The following is a 24,217-nucleotide window of genomic DNA, read 5'->3' as shown; positions in this document are numbered from 1 at the left end:
ACCCCCCCCCCCAAAAAAATGCTCCTCATTGGCAACAGAGAGATGGAACGATTGACTTTGGTATTTTCATGATTTAATGTCAAATTAAATGAGGTTAATACTGTTGTTATTTTCAATTTTTCGGCTCCATCTAGTGGGCGACGGATCAAAACACACAAGAAAAATGATGAAGAAATGTCATTTGTTTGAAGATTTCAAATGCTGTGGTCCACCATTACTAAAATTCACTTGTGTACTTGAATTCTTTAAAAATGAAAATCATGATTGTCATGACTCAGGGACATGATAACGGCACAATCAACAAACCGGCAACGACGGAAAGTGGCCTGGGAGCTGATTGGTTGCCACAAGGAACAGGGCTGATGAGAGCAAATGGAAAGAAAAACCGAATGATAAAAAGGACACGGGGAAAAAAGAAGACAAAACATGAACCCAAACTAAATCTTATCAAAACAAAAGCACACACGCAGCATGACAGGAAGCAGGCTTTAACACGTTCTACTCGGTCACAGTTGGCCAGTCATGAGCATGAAACGTTTGTTAAAGTCACAAAATGGCCGCCTGTTAGGTGTTTTTTGGGGAAAAAAACGACCATGAATAGTCAGGCTTTTTTTCACGAAAAAAATGACCATGCAGAGTAAGGCATTTTTTTGCGAAAAAAACACGTAAGGCATTTTTTTTGCAAAAAAGGCGTTTTTCGCAAAAAAAAAACGACCATGCATATTACAGCGTTTTTTTTTTTTTTAAAAAGGCGTTTTTTCACGAAAAAAACGACCATGTATAATAAGGCTTTTTTTTAAAGAAAAAAGACTACCATGTATGGTAAGGCTTTTTTTTTCGTGAAAAAAACGACCATGTATATAACGGCGTTTTTTTGTGGAAAAAACAAGTAAGGCATTTTTTTGCAAAAAAAACCCCAACCATGTATATTACGGCGTTTTTTTGTGGAAAAAACAAGCAAGTCGTTTTTTGCAAAAAAGGCGTTTTTTTCGCTAAAAAAAACACCACGTATAATAAGGTATTTTTTTTTTCAAAAAAAAAACTACCATGTTTAGTCAGGCATTTTTTTGCGAAAAAAAAAACGACCAATGTCGACCATGTATAGTGAGGCGTTTTTTTTGCGAAAAAAAAACAGCATGTATATAGTGAGGCGTTTTTTTGCGAGAAAAAAAAAAGATCATGTATAATAAGGCGTTTTTTTTACGAAAAAAACCCAACAATGTGACAGAACTGTATTCTGGATCACTTGCCACAGAGTCAAAGTGCAGCCGTGAGTTTGAATTCAAATCAGGTTGAAGAAGCTTCTATTAAAAAAAAACCCAAAAACCCCAAAAGACGCCGACAGGAAGATTAGCTTGTGTACTACCACAGTGCTCCTCAAGGGGCAACGGAGAGCTACATTGACAGCTAGCCGTCTCGCTAGGTAGCTAAATAGATATCCGACTTTGAAACTTTGTGTTAGCCAAAACTCCATCTTTATTGTCTTAGCACAACATCTATGTTTGTGTTCTCCGACATCCAGCAGGGCCGCGCCGCTGGCGATGATGTCATCGGCAAGCGGCAAGCCGAACAGGTGCGTTACTGCCTTACGGTCCGTGGGTGGATTGGCCGGCGGCGGCGGCGGCGGCGCGGGCGTCCATCGAGTTGATGTGCTGCAGCAGTCGGTCGCAGTGTTGACAAGTGCGATGTTTGTCCCTCACGGCTTCGGCTTCCTTCTTGAGAAGAGCCGGACGCACCGAGCTAGCCGCCATCAGCACCTCTGCAAACAGGCGAGCGTCGTCAGCACAACGGCAACGATGATACACGTCCAAATGATTCATTCGGGTTCACGCTTGTCGTCGTCGTCGTCATCAAGACAAATCTTCTCATTCTTATCGAAATGAAATAGCGGGCGCACGTTCCTCCTCACCGAGCACTCGGTCTTGCACGGCGCCGTCGGGGTCGTCCAGGTGCAGGAGGAGTTGCTGGAAAAGGAACTGCAGGTGCGAGGCGCACAGCTCCGTGTTGTAGTTGCCCCCCAGGCCGGACAGCCACAGGCCCAGAGCCGCGAGGGCCTCTCCGCGCACGTCCTCGCTGCTGTCGTCCAGACGCTTCACCAGCTCTGAAAACACAGTCCCGGCACCGGGACTTGAGTACAAGTACACAAGCTTGTCGAAAAGCACGAGTCCTCATTCGACTCCCCCGTAGGGAGGCGCAATTCTAAACTTGCATTCCCAATGAAAATGACTGGCAAGGTAACGGAAATTCAGTGAAAACTTGCCAGCCAACGGCAATCCGACTCTAGTTTGTGAAGGTAAAAAAGGATGGACTGAAATGTACCTGGATGCAGAAGTAAAAAGTCCCCACCACCACCCCCCACCTTCTCTATTTGTTTTGACAACTTGGCACAAACGGCACTGTATTTTTCTTTTTTATAGAACCACAAAATCATGGCGTGATTGTCAAGGAAGGAGCGGACTTTCAAAAAGAGAGGAAATGGACTCCAACAAAGAAGAAGCGTGGCCATTCGCAGAGGCTATTGCTGGCCGTGGCCCCGTCCGAGGACTGCAGCCGTCCGTGCCTTTCAGCCACAGAGACTCCCCGTGCTCTGCGTTGTCGCCACAGGCGCGTTGCCAATGACAAACCAAAGAGTGCGTGCGTGCGTGCGTGCCGAAGGAGTAGGGACCAACCGGGGTAGATCTTGTTGAGGGCCTCCTCGCGCAGACTGGATCCCAGCAGTCTGAGGACGGTGGACAGGGAGCGGCAGGCCAGCAGTCGCCCCATCGGCGAGTCCTCGTCCAAGCACGACAGCAGCGCGGCGGACAGCCTCTCCTCCATGCGCAGCAGCTGAACACAACACACAGCGATTCTTAGAGAGAAGGAGAAAGAACAAACACTTGATCATATGTTTACTCCTCTGCACAGAGCAATGTGGGATTGTTGGAAGTAAGGTCTTCAGAGAGAAAACCCTTGCTTGAAGAAAGGACTTTTCATTGGAATGTAGTCAACCGCACAGCGCTCCGTGTTTATTCATTGCGCATTAGCGCCACCAACTGACAAAGTCCTTGGTGAATTGATGGTGGATGGATTTTGTAAAGTTTGCTACCGCCATCTAGAGGTGGGGGTCCAAAGAGCAATCAAATCTCACATTTTTGCTCAAGACTAAAAATCGTCTCGTATCCAAAAAAAAAAAAAAAAAAAAGAAAAATTGACCATACAGGGGGGAGCGCGACACAGCACGAGCAACCGGCAAAATCACTTGAAAGGGCACAATAGAGTGGCTGGGGAGCGTGTGTGCGTGCGTGCGTGCGTGTACCTGCCGCGGCGCGATGCCCCCTCCGTGCAGCAGTGCCAGCAGACAGCTGAGGGCGGAGGTGCGCAGGGCGGCGGCAGTGCGGCCAGCTCGCCACACCAGGTTAGGGAGCAGCACGTCGCCAAGGAACCTCTCGCACTCAACCCCAAAAAGTCTGACAGAAGAAAGAAAGATTTTGGGGCGGCTTTGTGGAAATTCATTTTGGACGGGCTTGCAAAATCAGCTGGATCCAATACAGTATTCAAATCCGTTTACACTTAGTCCGGCCAGGTCACAAATGTGATGTCACGGTCCAGAAAAATATAACGTATGTCATTATTGAGACGTCAAATCACCTCCAGTCCCGTCCAAAGGTTTTGGAACAGTAAGGTCACTTCCTTGCACTTGAGAGATCCTGCAACATCACAGGCCGAAGACAAGATCCACCTTTCCACACAAGCCGGGTCAACTTTGTACCCCCGTTAAGAAGTCAAGCCAGTCATTTATTCCCCCCCCCCTTTATGATACGGAGGTCGGGCGGGCGACATGGGAAGTCCCCAATTGCAGGACAGGGGCGTGACCTTGATAACCTGCCGTCTTTGGTCAAAGCACGCGATGGTGGGACGTCGTCTCGCAAGCGTGAGACAAATGCTGCTCGCTGGGTCGGGCGTAAAAGGGGAGCTCAGCGCAGGACATTCCGTTCCAGAATCAGGTCATTCCTTTGGGAGATGGCAATGCGACACGGTGGCACGCTTCGCACGATGACCGTTGACTTTCCCACACTAGCTGAAGGAGACGCCATCTGGTTGTCCCGTTTCTGCCTTGGCCCCCCACGCCCCCCTTTTCCACTCTGGCTCAGGCATTCCCAGATCCTCTCACACACTCGCAGGGTTCCCAGAGTCCTCCACTTCCTCTTGTTTTGCCGGACGGACGGATGATGTCACAAGTCCATTTGGAGCACCAGACTTGCCTGCAGGGGGAGACGCTGCGCCATGCAGGCAACCTGCCGACTTTGCTCTGCACCTTCTCATCCTTCCGAACCAAAACCATCGATGAGCATCAGAAGTCTTATGGCACCTTCTCATGTCAAAACGTCTCAACTTGAGTTTCAGGAACATTTGTTGCCGTCTTCTTCCGCAAGGGGGAACGAGAGGACGGGGAAACGTTTCTCACTTCACACGATTATTATTTCGCACGAGGCCCAGCGAGCGATTTGGACTTGCCATCGTCACTCGTCACTGTGCACCTCGGGCTTGGGATTCCGCTTCCGTCCACGTAGAAAAAGAGCATGTGTGGACGAAAGCCAAAGCGGCCGCTTTCCTTTGTCATGCGGCGCAGTTGTCATGACGTCACTTTGGCCAGAGAACAAAGTCAAGAAGGATTTCCCCAGGACTGCTATTATGGTCCTCTTGATGACATGACGTATGTGTGCGAGCGCACCCAGGGATTCGTTCACCGACTAAAACGAGGGTCGTAAACTAGCAAAGAGGATCAAGTTCGGAGCTCCCAGTGCCGGCGTTTGAATCGGAAGATTAAAGACATCCATCCTGACGCTGAGACCATGCGGTTTCAAAGTCACAAGGGACCGATGCGGCAATAAGGAAGAAATAAATCCAGCGGAACCTCTGAAGCCCGACCAAAGTTTTACACTTTGGACTTCAGCAAATCAATGAAAAGTTGAAAGATATTTTCAAGACAAAATGCAAACGCAAGTTCAATGGAGCAGAACTGTACTTGGGTGATTCTCCCGCCCACCACTAGAGGGAGCCACTTGCGCTACGCATGCCACCCCCTGAGAATCACTGACCTAAACAAGAGATCAAATCAGGTCGGCGAGCCTGATCTCAGCAAGATGTGAACAAGTGGCAAGCCCCGCAAATCTTAGCGGCGCTTTTTGGCTCGGGCCGTGAGAGTCGCTGACACGTCTCCGAGACAACCCCGCCGGCGCGCTTTGTCTTTGCGATTGACGGCGGCAGCTGCGAGCCCGCCATGGCGTTCCCTCGCATTCGAGCGGCGAGGCCCGATTGAAGGCCGCACAGCTGAGGGAGCTCCAAAGGGGACGAACCCGCAAACGGAAGCTCGGTCGACGCGGCCAAGCGGTGCGTCCTCTGCCGGTGGCAGTGCGGCGCAGCTGCCGAGAGAGAGAGAGAGAGAGAGAGAGTCTGTCGGGCAACATGTGGCTTTCCTCGGGAAACCAAAAGACTGACAAGAGTTTCGACTACACACATCCCCGACAAGCTTATGGTGACCTCATGGAATGGCGCCGTGGTCATTTGCGCTTCGACGTGTCTTCGCGGAGGAGGCGGCGCCTCAATGGTCACGCCAAAAAAACACATTTGGCTTTTTGGCTGTCTTCTGCGCACTTTGAAATCTCAGCACAGAAGGGCAACAGTGACGGCAAAGAGGGCCAAAAGTCATTCTTCCTCACGTTGCGGCAAGGCCAATGCCGTCGGGCCATCGCTTCACGCGGCCGTCTCGATGCTCTGGAGCGGGCGGCGCCATTGTCGCGTCTTTGAAATGGCCGCAACGCTTTCGGGAGCCACAGAATGAGATGCGCAAACATTTTGCGGACACGGCAAGCCGAGACATACGGACAACGGCGGCATTTTGAAACAAGTGGAGTCCTTTCAAAGGAGGACCGGCTGACCCCAGAGTCAGGTGCGTGACAGCCATCCAGCAGAAGGCGTGGACTCAAAGTAGTGAGGTGACGGATGGGATGTGCGTGCGCGCGCGCGCGCGCGTTGCCTAACCCCTGGGAGTCCAGCGTGTTGCCTCCGTCCAGCAGCAACTTAGCCAACATGGTGAAGATGTTCATCCTCATCTCTTGGTCTCTGTCTGGTTGGAGGCAGGTGTGCAGCAGGGGCATCAACTGGCTCACAAACTCTCCGATGACTGGACCTACAACACGCACACACGCACACACGTCGGTTTCCACACATTCTCCCTGTGTAAAAGTAAAAGTGTGTTTCTCGTGTTTGCGCCCAGTCGTGAGGTCGCTTGTGGAGCGCTGACTGAAGATCGTCTCAGACGATGACACATGCGAGGGAGACGGAGGAAATGAGACATAAAAAGCTTCTTGTGTCTGTCACACAGCCTTTCCAATCAAAGCTCTATTACCGGAAAAGACACGCTCTCCCGGTGCCCTCGCGCACACACGCGCACGTCGTGTTTACACAGCTATTTTTGGGCCCGCGTGTGAGTAATGCTCGATAAGCGTCCGTTCCGTGTTCGGACTGTGTGGCGCGGACGCGAGAGGAGACAGCGGATGTCCTGAGTGCGGCCAGACGGGAACGTGTCAATCGGGGGGGGTCACCTCGCACAAAGACACATGTACAAACAAGACGCTCATTTCCCAGCAGCAGGGCTGCTGCTTTTTGCCTGCCTTGCATCGGCCCAAGCGTTACGAGACGCTACGATTGCCGTCTCTCGATTGGTTGATGACGAGCGAGGCTGAATTGCGACAAAACGTGGAGTTTTTGCTATTGCGGGACTCGCCTCGGCACAAAAGCCACGTAGAAAGCTCCGTGGGGTCACTGCCGGCCCGCTTGCAATGAAGGCCGGCCGCGCTTTTAGGAACCGTTGACAAAGTTGACCGAGGCGCCGAGCCCGTCCCAAGGGGAAATCAAACATTTAGCGAGAAGCCAACAGTGTCTTGCCAGCTGAGCAAACGAGAAGGACAGAAGAGGATCTTGTCTGATGAGCAAGAAAAAGATCCAAGTCTGAGTCCAGCCAATTGTTGAACAGACTTCGACCCCCCACCCCTCATAATGCGCACATCAAACACGGCCCACACCCCGACAAAGAATCCCGGGGGCTCATATGTGCACCAATGAAGCGCGGACACGCCGGGCCTTCAAAGTGGCCTCCATCCACGGACGAAGGTCAAGAGCGGGCGGCGGCCGCGTCATTTGATGTTCTGACCTGTGCGGGGATCAGCGAGCTAAAGTGTGTGAATGTGTGCGTCTGTTTGCGCGGCGGATTAGGGGGGGGGGGGGGGGCACCCGGCTGCCCGTTCAACCAGAAAGGAAAGGGGGCAGATGCGGATGAAAGTGTGGCACAAGAAGGCGCCGATGACGGAGGATTAGAGGGCAGAGAAACGGCTAAAGCAATGGTCGCGGCGCCACAGAGGTCACGGCTATTTAGCCATGCGCACGCGCAACCTGAGCGACACTGACAAGCTGAACCGAGGACGAAGATTTGTCAAAGTCAACAAGCCAAGTCGTGCTAATGGCAGACTTCTGTTGTTGCGTTCTCAAACTGGGCTCTAATTTGGAGGTTTGACAAAATCATTTGCAATAACTTATGTTGTGTCATTTCCAAAATAAGCACACACCTACATATGGGGACCGCCGCGCCAATCAAACACACACACAGTGAGCGAATCGCCGCTTTAGGAACCGAGCCCGTGAATCATGGAAAAATGCATTTGGAATTGGGGAAAGATTGCGACAAGATGGCAGCCGACCTCTTCAAACCGAGAGGATCGGAAAAGCTCGACGCGCTTCTAGAATGTACACACTCATGAACCTGTTGCATGAACAACACGTGAGGCTCATCAAAACTTAGCAGCTAGCATACCGGCCTAAATAGCAAGCAAGCACAAAGCGGAGTAGCATCACACCGGGGCAAACCATATGCGCAGTGGCGTCGTGTCATTAAACACACCTTTGAGCATTTACACACATGGCTACAAGGACATTGCAAATGCAAAGTAGGCTACGTGGGCTATTCGTGGTGAGAGAAGCTGAACCATAACTTTCGCTTTCACCAAGGAGGGAGCAAGTCTCACGAGGCAATATACCAATGGGCATGCTTGACTTTGGCCTGGTTTAGCATGATTGACTCTTAAGAAGAGCAAGAATTGCAAAGTGGGCAACGCTGACCAAATGACGGCAAGTCACAAACTTCCCAAGACGACGGCCGACGTCCCAAAAGGAACGTGGACTTGGAAATGCGCGGCGCCGCTTTGACAGCGGCCGGGTCTCGATGCGCCGCCCCCGTGAAGGATCAGGTGCGAGCAGACAAATGTTTCGAGCGTGACGTCGGGGGCTTTTGCGTCCAAACGAAAGCGTGAGAAAACACCCGGCGGACGATGCGTTTTCCCCCGCCCGTTGGCCCATCGGGTCGTGTGCTCTCACCTGACTGCACCGCAACGATGTGCAGTTGGAGCGGGTGCGGCGAATAGCTGGACCAGGTGTGGACGGAGGCGGCCAGCCAGTCCAGCAGCCGGGCCAGGTGTCGCCTGTAGAGCTGGGCCGCCGAGCCCAGGCCCTGGACCTCGCATAAGCTCTGGACGCTCGCCAGGGCCTGAGAGGGCACAAAGACCAGAAAGCCACCTGAGAGCGCTCAAGATGCTACTTACTCCAGCGTTGAATCGTATCCGGGGGGTTGCGAGGAGCCAATGAGATTGGGCCAACTTGAACGTTCCCACGGGTGCTGCAAATACTTGTGCTTACGTTGATACCATCTTTGCTAAAGTGAACACGGAGCTGACTTCATAACGCATTTCTTGTTTTTCCTTGAATTTGCTGTCAATACGTCTCCGTTGCATCACGTGGCATAGTCTGTCCTCGAACAGTCCGCTGCGGTGTCCGCTGCAACAAATAAACGCCTCGCTTCCCATAGAGGACCCCTGGGACAGGGCAAAAAAAAACTCACGGCCGGACAGCCGGTACCTGCGATTACCTTTGTTACATAAGCCATCGTTCCAAGCGCTACAGCCTTCTGATTGGATCAAGTTCGTAAATGAACACCTCCCCTGGAAGAGACACCGGCACCGGTAAAAACAACCAGTGGTGTCGCCATGTCATTAAGTAGGTCCCGTGCAACCCCGTTTCCAATAGATTCCGGCATGCACTGTAGCCTTCTGATTGGGTAAACTTTGAAAATGAACGCCTCCCCAAATAACTAGTCGCTGAAAATACTTCACTATAGGAAGCACATTTCCAGCAAGCAGTACAGCCTTTTGATTTTGTAATCCATGAAAATAAATGCTTTCTAAATGCTTGGCTAATGCTAATCGGTTGCTAACATGCTCGCCAATACGAGACGACTTGACATTCCATTCGCATTTCAAGTCACAATTGGCCAACTTTAGAAATTTGCAGTGTGGGAAAGCATGACAACTGATATTGAAAGAGCGCCATGGAAAACGTGCTGGCTGTACTTCATTCGTCCCAGGAGGGTAGGGGGGAAAAAGTGTTGCAGTTTATGTTATGATCTGGCTCTCGTGCGAGACCATGAGAAAAACACATCAGACATGACAAGGTCTGACACATACAAGCGCTCAAGAACAAGAGAGAGGGGAAAAAAAAGGCAAACACAGGATGTGCCCCTCCCCCTCCCCCCCTCCCAAAAAAAAATGCTTCAACTTCAACACACGAGTCAAGTTCATCTTGACTCGCAATTTGGCAGGAAGGAGTGCAAATCATGAAGTGACTCCTCCACAGGGCAGGGCAAGGGACCTTCTTCTAAGTCCCGTCATCGTCCCTCAGGGACCAACAGGGACTAACAGGGACCATGTCAGACAACCCTGAGCTGTGCGCTGATGGGAAAACGAACGGTGGCTGCCCCTTTTCTGGGAAAGAAAGCGCTTCTGCTTTTCCTCCGCGCCCACCACTGCTGGGCTATTATTCACGTGACCGCTCGCCACTCCGACACGCGGACTGATGTGGACACGCGTGCGGTGGATGATGCCGACCGTCTGGTCAACATGTTCATCCCGCTGCCGTCCGTCCGTCCCTGCAGACTCGACTCCATTTGTCACACACTTCCTGTCCGTCCGTCTGAATGTCGCCTTAGGGCAGTCGCGGGCAAACACTTTTTTTGTTTTTTTTGGACTGATAAGGCCAGTCGTTTCTAGATGACATTGCTAAATCAATGCAACAAATATAATAAGAACTTCAGATCATGCTCGTGTGAAGTGGGCCGCCCTCCAAAGCGGCGCGGGCGCCATGTGGCCCACGGCTCCAAATTTGCCCAGCAGCGCTCTAGCGTGACGGTGACGCACACCTGTTTAGAAACACATCTGTTTTTTTGCGTCTCACTCTTCCTCCCTCCGCCTTTCACCCACAACTGTATTTCAAAGTTCCATTCCAAAAGGTGCAATTTCAGCGGCCCTCGGATAAGTGGGTAATGACACCGTTTGGCTCGCCCGCTTTGAAGCTGGGCATTCCTCAAATAGCTGCCTCGCACCATAAACGCTCCTTTGGAATAAAGACGTGGCGACGTTTTGCTCTTTCTCACCTGCCGGCTGACGCGAGGCTCGCTGGAGAGGCTCTGCACGCTGACCAGCACCTGCAGCAGCTGCAGGCTGACCGGGCGGCAGTCGCAAGCGCACTGGCGCAGCAGCGCGTCCACGCAGGCCAGCAACTGCTCCAAGTAGGCGGTCTGCAAAACAAAGCCAGAGGAGGTGAAGCGGCGCAACTTCCAAGGCCAACCTTAAGTCGCGTGGGAAAGTCGTAAAGAATGCTCCTGCGATGTCTTCATCAGCGGCCGGCGCTGCTTTTGACTCGCCGTCGTAAACGGTGGCGACTGCGTGCCGATGGGCCGCGCCCCTCCTTGCACGGACGCGCTTGCTCTTGACCTCGCCAATTACAAGTGCGACCGCTGGGACGTGCGCAGCAAAGCGCGGCACGTGGCAGCGAGACAAAAGTACCGGTCACAGTCCCGATGCTGAGTGTCGAGCAGGGATGAGCCACGTGACAAGCTTGTCGTGCCACACGCGCGCGCGCTTTCATTGCTTGGGCCCATTATGCTACTGGACTTTCATGTTGCTCATGATGGCGGTGCACTCGGAAAGCCAAGCATTGTTTTAGGGGGCGCGTCGTGTAAAAAGAAGTTGGAGAACGGCCGTTTGCGGGAAGAAGCCGTGAATGAACGCAACCGATATAACGGTTGATATTATGACAGCAAGATTCAAGAATGGAAGGGAGCCCCTCTGAAAACGACCGCAACGGCGTCGGATCGTGTATCGACTCGGCGCCTGGAAGTCAGGCCTTCGAAAAGAACAGAAGGCGCATCGTGGAATGCGCGAACTAGCACGCATTCAGACATGCATCTTGCACTACCGGGTTCAAAAACAACCATTAGAAATGGCGCAAAGATGGAAAGAAAAAAGAAAAAAAAAAGCCTCAGTGGGCTTTAATGAGTAGGTTGACAGCTGCAGGTGAGTGAGCTCCACCTGGTTCCATTGGCCCGGACACGCTTCAACAGGGCCCGCTTACACAAGCGCAGCACTCGCGAGCAAAGCGCGCAAGGACGCCTCCGTGCCGAGCCCGCCCCCGACGGCCACTCCGCTTGCTACGGCGACGGGGGAAATAAACACGCTCGCGTTCCCGCCTGGACCGTTGAGCGTCATTAAGGCGGAGTGAGCAAGCAGCATGTGGCTGCCGCTCGGCACAAACCATTTGTGAATGTTTTGCGTGGCTTTGAAAGCAAGCAGACGCTGCCATTGCGCCAGCCGTCCTGCTATTTTGCGCTAGCCGCCGGCCCGCCGCTTGGCCTGAAAAGTCACTTTGCAGAGAGCCCCTTGCGCTCTCGTCACCACGGCGACGCGCAGCTCAATGGCTCTCACCGGTGCCGGGCGGGCGGTTTTGTTAATCCTCGGTGGAGTGGCCCCCTGAAAAAGGAAAACCACACGTGATTCATCGGCGAGCACGAGCCGGCGTACCTTGCAAGTCGCTGGCGTCGCCAACGGCCGGCCGGCCGGCCTTTCATTTAGCCTTCGCGCCATCTTCAAGTGACCGAGCTTGTTTTCACAAGCTCTCTTTTTTTCCAAACCTCTGGCGCAAATGAAGAAAAGAAAACACGGCACATGAAAGCGCTGGCGAGGTCAAAGCGTGGAGAAGCGTCACATATCTGCGAGCTCATTTGCAGCTCATTCCCCCCGGACGTCCTGCGCCATTTTTCCTACCGCACTTCACTTTGAAGATGTGGTTTCGAGTTCATTTTTGCAACACTCTCTGGGTTTCATTTGCAAAATGGAGCGCATTGCTCGGCTTCAACCAGCAGAGGCGCTGTTGATTCGGTCTGCGAGCACGCTTCATGAGTTGAGCTGCACACATACAACAATGTGGTGAATTGCCGATGGCTGATTTTCGCCACTGTTGCCCAAGGAAATGGAGACAAACAGCCTTTGGTGGAGGATCATATGCCGTTTTTGTTGTTGTCATGTCGCGCGGCACGGTGCGACAGCGGACCTCAGATCAGCCTCACAAAATGTCAATTCAAGCTTTCCTGCGTGGAGTTTCCATGCGACGTGCCAGGGTCCATCTCCTCCACGAGGCAGGTCGCAGGTGCCCCACTCGCATGAGAGAGAGAGAGACGCAGATGGACATCCGAGAGGAAGCCGAGGTCTCCCTCCATCTGCTACCAGCCCGTCCTGTTAACCCCCCCCCCCCCCCCCCGGTTGACCTCATACAACGGCGACGCCTCATTTATCATCGGCCTTGACCAGGCGGGCTTCAAGATTACGGGGCGGAGGTTCTTTTTAAAGCTGGTTGTTGTGAGAGCAGAGGGTGGAATGAAGGTGACATACTCCGGGTTATAAATGAAAGAAAACAAAGCTGAAGGACTGTGTACTGCTTTGTAGTTTGTACATCAGAAGGGGTCAGGGCAGCATTGCAGCAGGAGGACATTCCGACACGCCTTGCTTGGATGGCTGAGTTGCTAGTCAAGCGCGCGCACGCACACACACAAAACTGGCAAACATATATGGGACTAGACAAAAGCAAAGGAGTTTGGGCTTAAGACAAAAAATGCCTTCAGCCGGGCTTGGAGGCAGAAGAAAAGCCTTTTGTCTCACTGCGAAGACTATGGGAGATTGTTGTCACATGTAGGCCAAAGCCAGTACTTGCCAGAAATTCCTGCAGATCTTTTCATGTCTATGTATGCCACTTATTTGTACGTCGCAAAAACCTGACATTTTAACAGGGGCGTGTGGCCTTTTTGTGTCAGGCCCGCACTGCGGACCGTATCCCTCTCAGAGTCGGCACGAGCCGCTGCTCTCCGATGCAGCTTTCAGGCCATTTTTTTCCACCGTCTGCATGTTATTCTGCGACAAACAACAAAGGCGTCCCTATCTCTTTTTTTCCCCCTCTTCTGGAAATGAGCACCAACATGATGATCACAGACTTGTAATATTAGACTGGACAAACACCATGTGGCCGGTCATTCGTTTTTGCCAGGTCATGCGTTCTATTTTTTTTTTTCGCATTTCCTCAACAGCGAACCCGCTGAACTGGCCCTGCACAGAGGCACTATTGAAAAGATTGCCTTTAAAGATGAAGCATCTTATCACAAAGCATATTTACATTGGTAGGTGCAAATTAGGCAAAGAAATAGATTGCCAAAAATAAGAGTGCTAATGTACACAGCGGTTGTTGACAATGATCTTCTCTGACACTGCCAAAAGCACCACCGAATACGAGTGCAACTGAAGCAGCTGCCTTCCGCCTCAAGAGTATGCGGCGGCGGCGGCGGCGGCGGTCAACAAGTTTACGCGCGTTTCCTTGTGAGGTGTCGCCGCACCGGACAACGAAACGGTTGTTTGGGCTTCGAGTGAAGCGCGTGGAAGCACTCTGACCAGGATAACACACAATGAGCGGCAAAGATGACCTGTTGATATTCCTGGCAGACGGCAGGCTGGGCCAGCGTGTCGGCGACGCGCTGGAGGTGCGGCCCCAGCGCCGCTCTGGGGCATCCCGCCAGCGCGGCGCTCAGCACCATGAGGGCCGACCACGGGTGCGAAGCGGAGGGCGGGGCCGTGACGTGGTCCAGGAGCAGCTTGAGGAAGACCTCGGGTGGGACGAAGGTGCCCAGCAGTTGAGCGGCGGCCAGGCACTAGCGGGGAGGGCAAAGGCAAGTCAACAAGTGAGGCAAATCCCTCAATACTGCTCGACAGCGTCAACGACACACGAGTAAGACCCCCGCAGAAATCCACACACCAACCATCAACTATTACGGTCGACGCGCTCCTGTTAAAATAAAAAGGTGTTGGGGATGAAATAAAACCAAGACAAATCTTCTTCAGAATTGTTTACACCTTTAATATCAACTTGGAAGTTTTGTATGAAAGGCTTCCCGTCTTTCCCAGAAATATCCTTTTTTTAAAAAAAAAAGAAGGTTGTTAGATAGATGATTCGAGCTTTAATATGAACTTGTGTTTTTTAATGTAAGAAACGGCTTCTGTCATGCCACTCGCAGCCCAGTCACATGAAGAATACTGGAGATTGTTGTAACATGTGGCGACAAATCTTTTTCATCATAAGGCCAACGAAAAGTCTTCCGTCTTGCTAGCTCTAGTTCAGACGTATGGAGAATACGGGAGATTGTCGTCGCATGTACGAAACACTTACGCCATGTTAGTCAGGACATATGAGGAAGAAGGCAGATTGTTGAGCGGTGTCGGACACAGCTACTACTTGCCCACGACTTCTGCCGCGGGCCACTTCCTAAACTCTAAAACCCTAAACTTTTATTTTTACTATTCACACTTTTTTGGGGGTGGGGTGATCACATGAATTTTTCATGGCAATTATATTGCGCGTCAATTATTTTTATTAGTTGCGTCCGGGCCGTGTCCCTAACTAAGCCCACCGAACAGCAGCAGCAGATTGTTGTCACATGCTTTCTTTGGCTTTTTCTTCTCAAGCAGGGCTTCCGTCTCGCCGCCCGTAGCCCAGATATAAGAGCAATAAGGGAGATTGTTGCCGTCACAGAAACCTGGCATTTTATCAGACAAATATGCACGGCGACTCACATTGCGCACCACGTCCTTCTCAGAGTCGGCGCAGGCCCGGTAGAGGAGGGCCAAGAGAGGCTGCAGGTGCTGCGTGCTGTGCTCCTCCGCGTGGAGCAGCAGCACCGACAGCAGCTGCGAAGTTCTGAGCCGAGTGGCCGCCAGCCAGTCGTTCAGGTCGTGGCTGACGGCCGGCACCAGCCTGTACAGGTTGCGCACCACCAGCTCCCTGCAGCCCAGACCTGGACGCTCCACTGGGGGGGAGGGGGAGAGGGAGGGAGAGAGAGAGAGAGAGAGAGAGAGAGAGAGACAAGTCAGGGAATCCGACGGCATCAACTCTGCCTGGCAACAAGTGACACAAGTCGAGAAAGGAAATTCTTTGACATGAGCGCCAGTCATTACTCTTGGCGTCGTCAGTCATCATGTGGAACACCAAGTAAACATAACGAGCTTCTGCCGTTCAGGTGGCTTCATCGCAACCGAGAACAATACACGAGAAGGCTGAACCAAAGCGACAAACCAGCTTATAAACTAAAACTGCTGAGGTGGATGGAGCCGCAGAGGAAGGAAGGCGCCCAATGAAAATGAAATCAGAAAACCCGGGAGCACACATTTGGGAACTGACTGAGGCAAACAGGCAAGGAGAACGAGGCGGGTGGGTGAAAACAAGCGATTGGAAAATAATCCGCCAACTTCCTTCCTCTGTGACAGAGTTTAAATAACGTGGCAAATGACTGCCAACGGGTGCAACGCGCAAGCTCCGCGCACCAACACTTCCAAAGGTGCTTCGGGAGCAAACGCGATTAAAATGGCGTAAACAGGAACATAACAGCATACGCCTTTTAGAAAATACAACGGCCCCAAAAAGAGTTCGCTCGTCGCTTTTTTTATACGGCGAGTGGCAATGGCGTGAAAAAAAAGAGTGTCGGATTTTGCGGACAGCATGAAAAAAGGGACAAGAGGGGAAGCGCGGACGAAAGGAAGATAAATCAAAGTAGCGCGAAGGGGCGGGATAAAACAAGGCCTTTTCTCAACACTGACCTCTGCCCACTGGCAAATTTACGACGGCAAGAAAGAAAAAGAGCAAATCAAAGAAAAGGGGAGGGCTCCTTTCCTTTCTTTTCCTTTCCTTTCCTGTCCACAGCTTGGATTTGTGGCAATATTTGCACAAGCAAAGCGCTTGGAGCACTGCCACGCACACATAAACTGGCAAGCTGTAATGACCATGTTCCTTTTCACACTTGTTCCGAGGCCCACCAGCCCCCACGCCCAGGCAGCGTACGCGGCTATGTCCAAGCCGCTGCTTGTTTTTTTTTTTTTTTTTTTAATAATCTCACGCGGCTGTAAATAAAAATGATTTCAAGCAGCCACAATGGTAACGTTTGCTTCTTTGCTCTTCTACTGGGCTTGCCACAGGTGGATTTTCAATTCCAAAGGTCTGTCTTGTCGTCTCGCTTGCTCGGATGCGGCGCTCGGGTGACTGACCTCCTGCCGGGTAAAAGGCCGGCGGGGTGAGGAGGAAGTCCATCTTGTCCTTGAGGTCGTCCTCGTTCTCCTTCTCCCACTGGGCGCCGACCCGCTTCCACAAGTCAGCCGCCAGAAGGCTGCAGGAAAAAGTCAAAGGATGAAATACGCTCCAGAATGGAGCAAAAACACGAAAGCGCACCTGATTTCCGGAATCTCGTCCGTAACAGCGCTCAGCAGGAGAGGAGTGAGTTTGTGGAAATATGAGTATCTGTCCCTTAAGTTGAGCAGCCAGTCGCCCACGACAACAGTGACAGCTTTTCTCACCTGCACCAAGAAACTCGATTGGCTTGAATGAGAGAAAATGTGAAGAGAAAAACCCCTCACACAACCTGCGGCGAGTCGTCAAAGAGCCTCTGCGCCAGGTGAGCCAGGACGTCGTCCACGTTTTTGCCCGTGCCGTGCTGGATGACGGCCCCGGTGGCCTCGATGACGGACACGCGCACCTTGGAATGCTGATGAGCGATGGTCTGCATGAGGGGCTTCACCAGACTCTCTGCCTGCATGTGGAAATGCTCTGCAACGCCAAACACAGATGCAAACGGTGGACAGGGAGGATCGAGACATCGTGTGGAAAATGTGACTAAAATGTGTATATTCCAAAATGGGAACTAATCGTGGGTTGTCGGGCTTATGACGTATCATTTCGCTATGGGAATTTTAGGAGCCAAATGCAGATTGTCAAATACAGTATGTGTAAAGTAGCTATTTGTGCTTTGATGCGTTTTAAAATATACTTTCAATGGGAGTACCAGAAGGAAGCACTTGGCCGCTTCATTTAGATTTAGCTTCTACTTTTAGGCTTGTGAATTAAATGTTGGAGTTATATGGGTTCATCGTTTCGTATTTTTAGACGCACGCTGTCACGCACGATGCAGCTTTGAACTGACTTGCTCCGCCCCCTGTTGACATGGTAACGAAAGAAGCTGGTAGCTTTGTTTTGAGTTGTCGGGGGGAAATGCATAATAACCATCCGACCATCTTCTTCCACTTAATCAGCAATTGTTGTATTTTTCATGTGTGTCTAGAGAGAGAGAGGAGGAACCTGTTTTCCTGTCAGTCGAGCCTAGCAGTTCATTAGCATTAGCATTAGCATTAGCATTAGCATTAGCATGAGCATGAGCATTAGCATGAGCATGGATTTTCTAACCTGGTACACAGTTGGCAAAGTTCACAGTGCATTTGCAGCTTTCTCTTTTGACATCCGGGAAAGGGTCGACCACGGTCCTCTGCAATATGTTCATCATTTCGTTCAGATAAGGTGCCAGCTGCTTTCCGCATACTTGCACCGTGAGAGTCAACATCTCGGTAGCCGACAAGCGAAGCTCCTCCGCCGGTTCCAGAATCTCCTTCTCCCCGAAGCGCTGAGCCAAGCACGGCATGAGATAAGGCAACGACTCGTGCGGTGCGGGCACGCAGCGAATAAATTCACTTATGAGCATGATGGCGATTTCTCGGCATCGTTCCATCGGATCTGAAAGGCACTTGAGGAGAGGCTTGAGGAGGGCTGAGAAAAGCTCCTGCAGGACGACGCCCGACAGCTTTTTATCCAGCGTCTCTTTCTTGATGGACTCCAGGGCTCTTTTCCTCGTCGACTTGTTGTCTTCGCCGAGACAGTTTAAATGCCGGGCGAGTCCTCGCAAAACTTCCGAGGAAACCTGCTCCTCTCGCGAAGCCGTCGCCGCCATCTTTCTTGTGGTCGTTATGGCAACCAAACAAACGCCTGTTTTGCCCGACTTCCGCTTCAAACCAACAAAACTTTATTGAGAAACGATTCGTGTCTGAATCGTACGGAAGCGTATGCCGTTCACTTAAAAACACAATCTCCTTTTTGGGGTCTTTTTTTTAGGGTCTTTTTTTAAATAATTATTATTATTTTTTCTGGTTAGGTGAATAATTTTTAATGACCGAAAAAAACACTTTTTTTTATTCGTTTTTTTCCCCAAGTGAATGCAATACGATGGTGTAGAATCGCGCCTCTCTTACAATGTGTGCGGCTGTTTATTTTGCACTCTTACCTCCATAAACCCACAATTCAATACATTTACATTGTGTGCCACATTATAGCTCGGGAAATACTGATTTTCTGTATCCACGTACGTTTCAAATAACACATCCACGGAGTGCAGAATGCACTTGTTGAGGAAATTATAACTGTCCCGATACAGTAGTAAATACCAAGTAAGTTTTAATTGTAACTCTAACTCATCCCTTGTCCCTCCCTCTTAATGACCAGCGCACATAGCAGTTAAAATATAGTTTACATTAGTCTTTTGCTTGGTTTAAAACTGCACAATTGTTGATTTATTACTGTTGAATTTATTTTATTTTTCATACTTTTGCATGCGCAATACATTTTCTTAAAGTACAGTTTTGTATATTCTTTTATTTAAGAGAACTGTGCATAATCTTACTGCTTCTGTATTTTAATGTGGGTCATGATGGTGGTACTCGTAGAGCTTATAGTATATTATTTGAAGTGGCACTTGCTGTAAAAAAAAAAAAAAGTGAGAACCCATGCATTGTCCTAAATAATCAAACTTGGGACGTTCCCTTTAAACAGACTGGGTGGCGGAGAGCGAGCGCTCCGTTGCGGCTGAGATGGTAGGGTGACGTCATCGGCATTGACGCAGCACACAACAGCAGCAGCAGCAGCAGCAGCAGCATCGGCAGCATCATCTGAGCCAACGGCAGCATCATCTGAGCCAACAGCAGCAGTGGTACCTACCTCGTCTGCCCCCCAGACCACTTACACAACAACACGTCAACAATTTGAGCATCCTCCCCTTGGCATTAACGGTAGGAACAGCACCGAGAGTCGCGACGTCACTGTGTGCATGCATTCGTGCGCGTGTGTGTGCATGGAAATAACGGTGCAGGCCTCCCTTTTGGTTAGCCCGCAGTCGTTTCCCTGTGGTTGTTTTGGTTGCAGCCGCTTAGCTCAACGACTGCGTTGTAACGTACATTCCTGGGCAGCCACCGATTTGGCGTTCATGAGCTGCTGTTTCTTTTGCGGTCATGCAAAGATGAACAATGGTTTAGTACGCAGCATTATCTAATGTGTAATAATATCCTTCCAGAAGTACCCTAGCACTAGTATTCACCTGTCCTGGCTTGTCATGATACACCTGCCATGCTATTTATTGCTGGGTTTTTTTTAATGACGTTTTGGCTCATGTGCATGTATACATTAGCCAGTGTGAAAGACATGAAGAGATGCTTGCACCAAATTTAGCACAAAGCTCATTTCAATCTGTAGTCCACAGCATATACCAAACAGATGATAAAATCCCAGACTGAGGCACACGTACAGCAACTAACACAGGCTCAAATGACACAACTCATAAAAAATACAGAAATACCTGTATAAAACTCTACCGGGGTTCAGAACGTCTAACTCAAACTCAACCAGATTATGCCTCTTGTGGAACGTAAACAAACGTATAGTGTGTCTTTATTTGTTTTTTAAAGTGCCTTTTAGCCTACTATAAGGATGCAGAGGCGCAAGGATATTTGTATTCATTATTACTTGCATAATGTACAGCGCCTAATATTAAAATACCAATGTAAAGTGCCAATAAGATTGAAAAAACGATTTACCTGCATGTATAAAATGTCTTTCCCGGATTAAACAAAACAATTTTGCACACCAGGCGCTCGTGGTTTTTAGGCTGGCATAAAACACAACACCTTCCAAATGAATCATTGTTGGAGTTAACAACGTCAAACAATTCTATGAAATAAGGCCACGGATGGTCAAGACCTTGAGTCCCCCCATGTGTTGCATCATCGTCGTTAATGCTTCCCAGTTCATGTGCCCCCTTGTCGAAGCTCTCCCTGTTTTTTTTTTCCACCTCATGAGACCCCAAGATCTTATTCAAAATCTCAACCGTGGTTGATTTGACCTCTTTCTATTTTTATATTGCATCTTTTTCTGTTGTCGTCGGTGGGGGTTGAAAAAAGTAACACGGATAGTTTAGAAAAGGTAGGAGTAGAAAATACAGATATCTGTTTTCGAATGTCAGGGGTAAGGTTGAATAGACACGAGTAGTGGTAACAATGAGAACACCGGACGTCTGTACTCGTAGCAGTAAAAGCTCACCGATGTGTTGACACCTGATACCAGCCTGTCTTAGACGTCCAAATAAAGTGCTGTGCATTCTAAAGGGTGCTCGAATATACGTTCTTGCACTGGTGGTACCTAAAATATGACTTACCCTAACTTTCCACTTTTGATGACTTGTGACTTGATGTGACAAAAACGAAAAGATTTGAGAGGCGACTTGGGAATTGAAGACTCGAGACTGGACTGGAGACATGATGAGGCGCCGTACATGCTGCATAAAATGAGTTAAATTGGCCAGTCTCGAATGTCATATGAACGTCATCGGGCTAATCCTTCCACGCTGGCTGAGACGATGTCACGCTTTTTGCTAGCTACAAATTGCACGGCATATTCCTCAACTATTTTAGATGAACTCCACATTTGAGCCGTTTGAGGTTGCACTGCATTATTGTCAGTGTGTTGTCGCAGCTACTCTGGTCGATTCAAATTTTCGGCTAAATGTAGTTTAGCCTTTCATTGAGAGCAACAGAAAAGGCCAAAAAGTCCAACAGGTTGTCCCCAAATTGTGCATTTCTGCAGCTCTCCTTTTGATTTGTGTCAGTTGTGTCCCCCACTTGCTTCGATTCTGCTTTTCTTTCTTTGCCCTCCCCTCCTCTCATGGTCCACCCTGTTTTCTACCGCAGAGATAAAAGATAAGATGGCCACCTCCTCCTCCTCCTCCACTCTGGACGAAGACGAGAGTTTGAAGGGCTGCGAAATTTTTGTGCAGAAGCACAACATCCAGCAGATCCTCAAAGAGTGCATTGTGAACCTGTGCATCGCTAAGCCCGAGCGTCCTATGAAGTTCCTGCGGGAGCATTTTGAAAAGCTGGAGAAGGTTGGTGACCAAACGAAAAGCCTTGTGTGTCGTCTCGTGACTCCCGGCCATTTGTCGTGTGACTGTAGAGATGCACTTCCAAGTTCTCGCCGTCTGCCTTACGGTACGGTAAATACCACCGTTATGTAGCATGTGTGCGACGTCCCACTGCAGTGCTATTTCTTGTCCTCGCCTTGCTTATTTGACACCGTAACAGTATTTCGTGTGAACAAACACGGAGCACTTTATCGCGCGCTGCTATGAGAGATAGCGAACCCCAAGATTACAGAGACTTCACGACAGAAAATGTACCGTGAGTTTAAGTGGAAAATGCTCAAATAAAAATCACATTCGAACAAATGCGCCCTTCAAAAACATCAAAAGACGGTTTACTCACTCGGTTAAAAGGAAAATAGCAAGTGCCAGGGGGGAGGAGGAAAAAAAAACAACATCATCAATTGATTTTAAAGTGTGACGGGAGTACCGGTAAATGTTTCCGATGTCCGAGAAGAGAAGAAAAAGTAAGGACAGTCATTTCCAAATAATGAAAATAAGGTCACAATTGAAAGCTAATAACATGTCAAAATGGAGCAAGATGAAAAGGAAACAATCTCTAAGGAAACATTCATGGCTGCAAAATATAATGAAATAAGAGTTTCATGAGGATTATAATTCCTGAATTAACAGTATCCCAAAGGATGAAAATGCGCCAAAAAGTATAACAAGTTTTGCAATGCGCCTCTAGGAACTGAAAATGTGACTTTCCAAGTATTTCAGTGAGCTTCCCATCAAGGGGAAAACAAACAGTGCTCTTATTAATACGATAGGCAAGTTCTCATTTTATTTTGCAGTACGGGCAAGACGGCTTTCCCCAAATCTCGTCCATCATCACCAAGACACTTTTAACATTCATGCAGTTGTAGCTCTGTGAACTGGTGTCATCGATGTTCTCTTTGCTTGTTCTTTTGCCCGTGAGTGCATCATGAGACGATTGTGATCACACAACCGGCGCCACTGTGATGCTTCACGTGTCCAAATAGCTTCTGGCCTTGTGTCAGATGACTCTACCCTAAAAGTCATATAGGCGAAGTGCACTTCTTGGACTAAAAGAAAAAAAAAAACACGCAGCCGCGTTGTGTTGACCTCAAACACATACTGTTGCTCAAATGCGTTCTACCATAAGTACATTGAAATGCTGTCGTCTAATCATGGCTGGAATTTGGTGCACAGTGTCAACAATCATACTGTACATTCCATTCCTCACGGACAGGTGATATATAAAGTCTTGTGATTGTTGTCTGCGTTTTACCCGTCCGCCTCTGTGATTTTGTGACCTTGGATTCAAGATTTTGCAAGAATGCAATTCAAATCTTTCAAGTGGGAAAATTGGTTCGGGTCTGATGAGCCAAGGCTGAACTTTTTGTCCATAGTTCCAAAACGTACTGTATTATTTGCTGCAAACACAAGACTGCGCGTCACCAAAACAACACCATCCCGCCAGCGAAACCCGTGCTGGTGGCAGCGCCGTCATGGGCGGCAGCTTTTTCTTCAGAGGAACCGTGGGGCCGGCCGGAGTAAAGATGGAGGAATTTGAACGTGAACTCGTTCGAGTAGCGGTCAGTGTTTGCACAAAACCTTCAGCTTGTGCTTGAAAGGCACTGATTGAAGTTGTTTATTTTTTACGCCCCACCGTTGCTATGTGCTGCTTGTGTGTGCCTGGTCGTTTTACATACCTTCAGGTTGCTGATTTTCATTCCTTTGTGTCATTTTAGCCGTCGCAAACGTCTGTTTCTAGAGGGTGCGAATGTCAGTATCCGGTGGACAGTGGCTGCGCATCCACAATGTGCGCGTTTGTGCTCAGCCCACAAAAGGGCAGAGTCCTTTCGGTGCCAGTCCAGGAACTCGGTGAAAAAACAGGCGGGCGGGCACGCACGCAGAGCAACAGCAGCAGCGACAACAAAAACAAAAAATACCCTTCAGCAGACCTTGTGTCCATTGTGGTGCTGCAATGGGCTGGAACAGAGTGATGAGTAGACGACTCTCCACGCTTCATGACCTGTGTGCTTTTGTCCGGCCCTGTTTTGGGTTGCGCTCTCACCGGACGGAGAGTCAACTGAACTTCGGCCACGAAAACGGCTCACGGTAACTGCGCCTCGCTCTTACTTCATATGTGAAATGCTTTTTGTTCTTATCGAGACGATCTTTTGTTCCGCTCTGGATTGCTTTTCCGGTGGCTGTTTTGAAAGACGATAGCGACGCGGCGGCAAGCTTTTGGGAATGTCCCAACTTTGGATGTGCCTATTGCAAATTGGTGCGGAATGAGCCAAAGAAGAGAGGCCCGCTTGAATGTGGCCGCTCATGCGGAAATGAGCCGAAATCAGAGCGGATGATGCGTTCATAAGCGCAACATTAGGCCGCGCATTTGGGCCATCCATTTGTGATTGTTGCTTTGGATTCATCAGCGGCCCGCCTTCACGCGGCTCGCCCTCTGTAATGGACCACTCGTTTTTGCAAAAGCTCTTTTGGGACTTGTGGATGCGGCCGTCCTCTTTCCACACTCGCTTCCGAGTTTGGTGCCCGCTTAGAGGCGAGGCGGATCTGTCTTCTTGGAGTTTGGTGTTTTCATGGTGAGTCACAACCTCACCATCGCCTCACATGCATTTGGGGGAATTTGCGCGGAAGACGGGAGGAGATGCGCTGTGCCATGTGGACAAAATCTTATTTCCTGATACGGGCATTTTTATATGTCCTGCTAGCAAT

The 24,217-nt window shown here is 49.9% G+C and overlaps 2 protein-coding genes across 5 annotated transcripts in view; one reads left to right on the top strand and one right to left on the bottom strand.

Moving 5' to 3' along the window:
• Positions 1-56: 56 nt before the first annotated feature.
• On the bottom strand, positions 57-18,265 carry dnaaf5 (dynein axonemal assembly factor 5). The gene is made up of 13 exons (XM_086056676.1): positions 17,686-18,265; positions 16,868-17,052; positions 16,678-16,802; positions 16,497-16,615; positions 15,033-15,265; positions 13,889-14,113; positions 10,517-10,660; positions 8,410-8,578; positions 6,022-6,169; positions 3,296-3,446; positions 2,670-2,826; positions 1,910-2,101; positions 57-1,759 (listed from the first exon to the last, which is right to left on the bottom strand). Exons 1-13 carry the CDS (start codon positions 18,221-18,223, stop codon positions 1,587-1,589), a joined length of 2,559 nt encoding a protein of 852 aa, XP_085912802.1. The 5' UTR covers positions 18,224-18,265; the 3' UTR covers positions 57-1,586.
• An 864-nt stretch (positions 18,266-19,129) lies between these two features.
• Positions 19,130-24,217, top strand: part of prkar1b (protein kinase, cAMP-dependent, regulatory, type I, beta) — a 35,956-nt gene continuing 30,868 nt past the window's right edge. Inside the window, exons 1-2 of one of the 4 annotated variants that reach the window (XM_086056678.1) lie at positions 19,131-19,334; positions 21,285-21,478. In XM_086056678.1, the coding sequence (XP_085912804.1) occupies positions 21,299-21,478 (180 nt within the window). In that variant the 5' untranslated portion in view covers positions 19,131-19,334; positions 21,285-21,298. Of the gene's footprint in view, positions 19,335-21,284; positions 21,479-23,450; positions 23,600-23,932; positions 24,085-24,217 lie in introns of those variants that run through there. The other 3 variants (XM_086056682.1, XM_086056681.1, XM_086056679.1) reach the window with 3 other exon arrangements.

This window comes from Filicampus tigris, chromosome 16 (genome assembly GCF_054856515.1).
Source record: "Filicampus tigris isolate MCC_2025a chromosome 16, RoL_Ftig_1.0, whole genome shotgun sequence".
Classification (NCBI taxonomy): Eukaryota; Metazoa; Chordata; class Actinopteri; order Syngnathiformes; family Syngnathidae; genus Filicampus; species Filicampus tigris.
Note: the sequence above shows the minus strand (reverse complement) of the source record. Positions and strands in the feature narration are given on the sequence as shown.

What these genes read in the sequence shown, in the direction of transcription:
- dnaaf5 (XM_086056676.1), bottom strand. Translation starts at nt 18,223, where the DNA reads ATGGCGGCGACGGCTTCGCGAGAGGAGCAGGTTTCCTCGGAAGTTTTG. An exon ending in GACGAGATTCCGGAAATCAG is followed by an intron (nt 16,616 to 16,677) that starts GTGCGCTTTCGT and finishes TTTTTCCTGCAG; the next exon opens with CCTTCTGGCGGCTGACTTGT. An exon ending in GGGGCATCGCGCCGCGGCAG is followed by an intron (nt 2,827 to 3,295) that starts GTACACGCACGC and finishes TGTTGTGTTCAG; the next exon opens with CTGCTGCGCATGGAGGAGAG.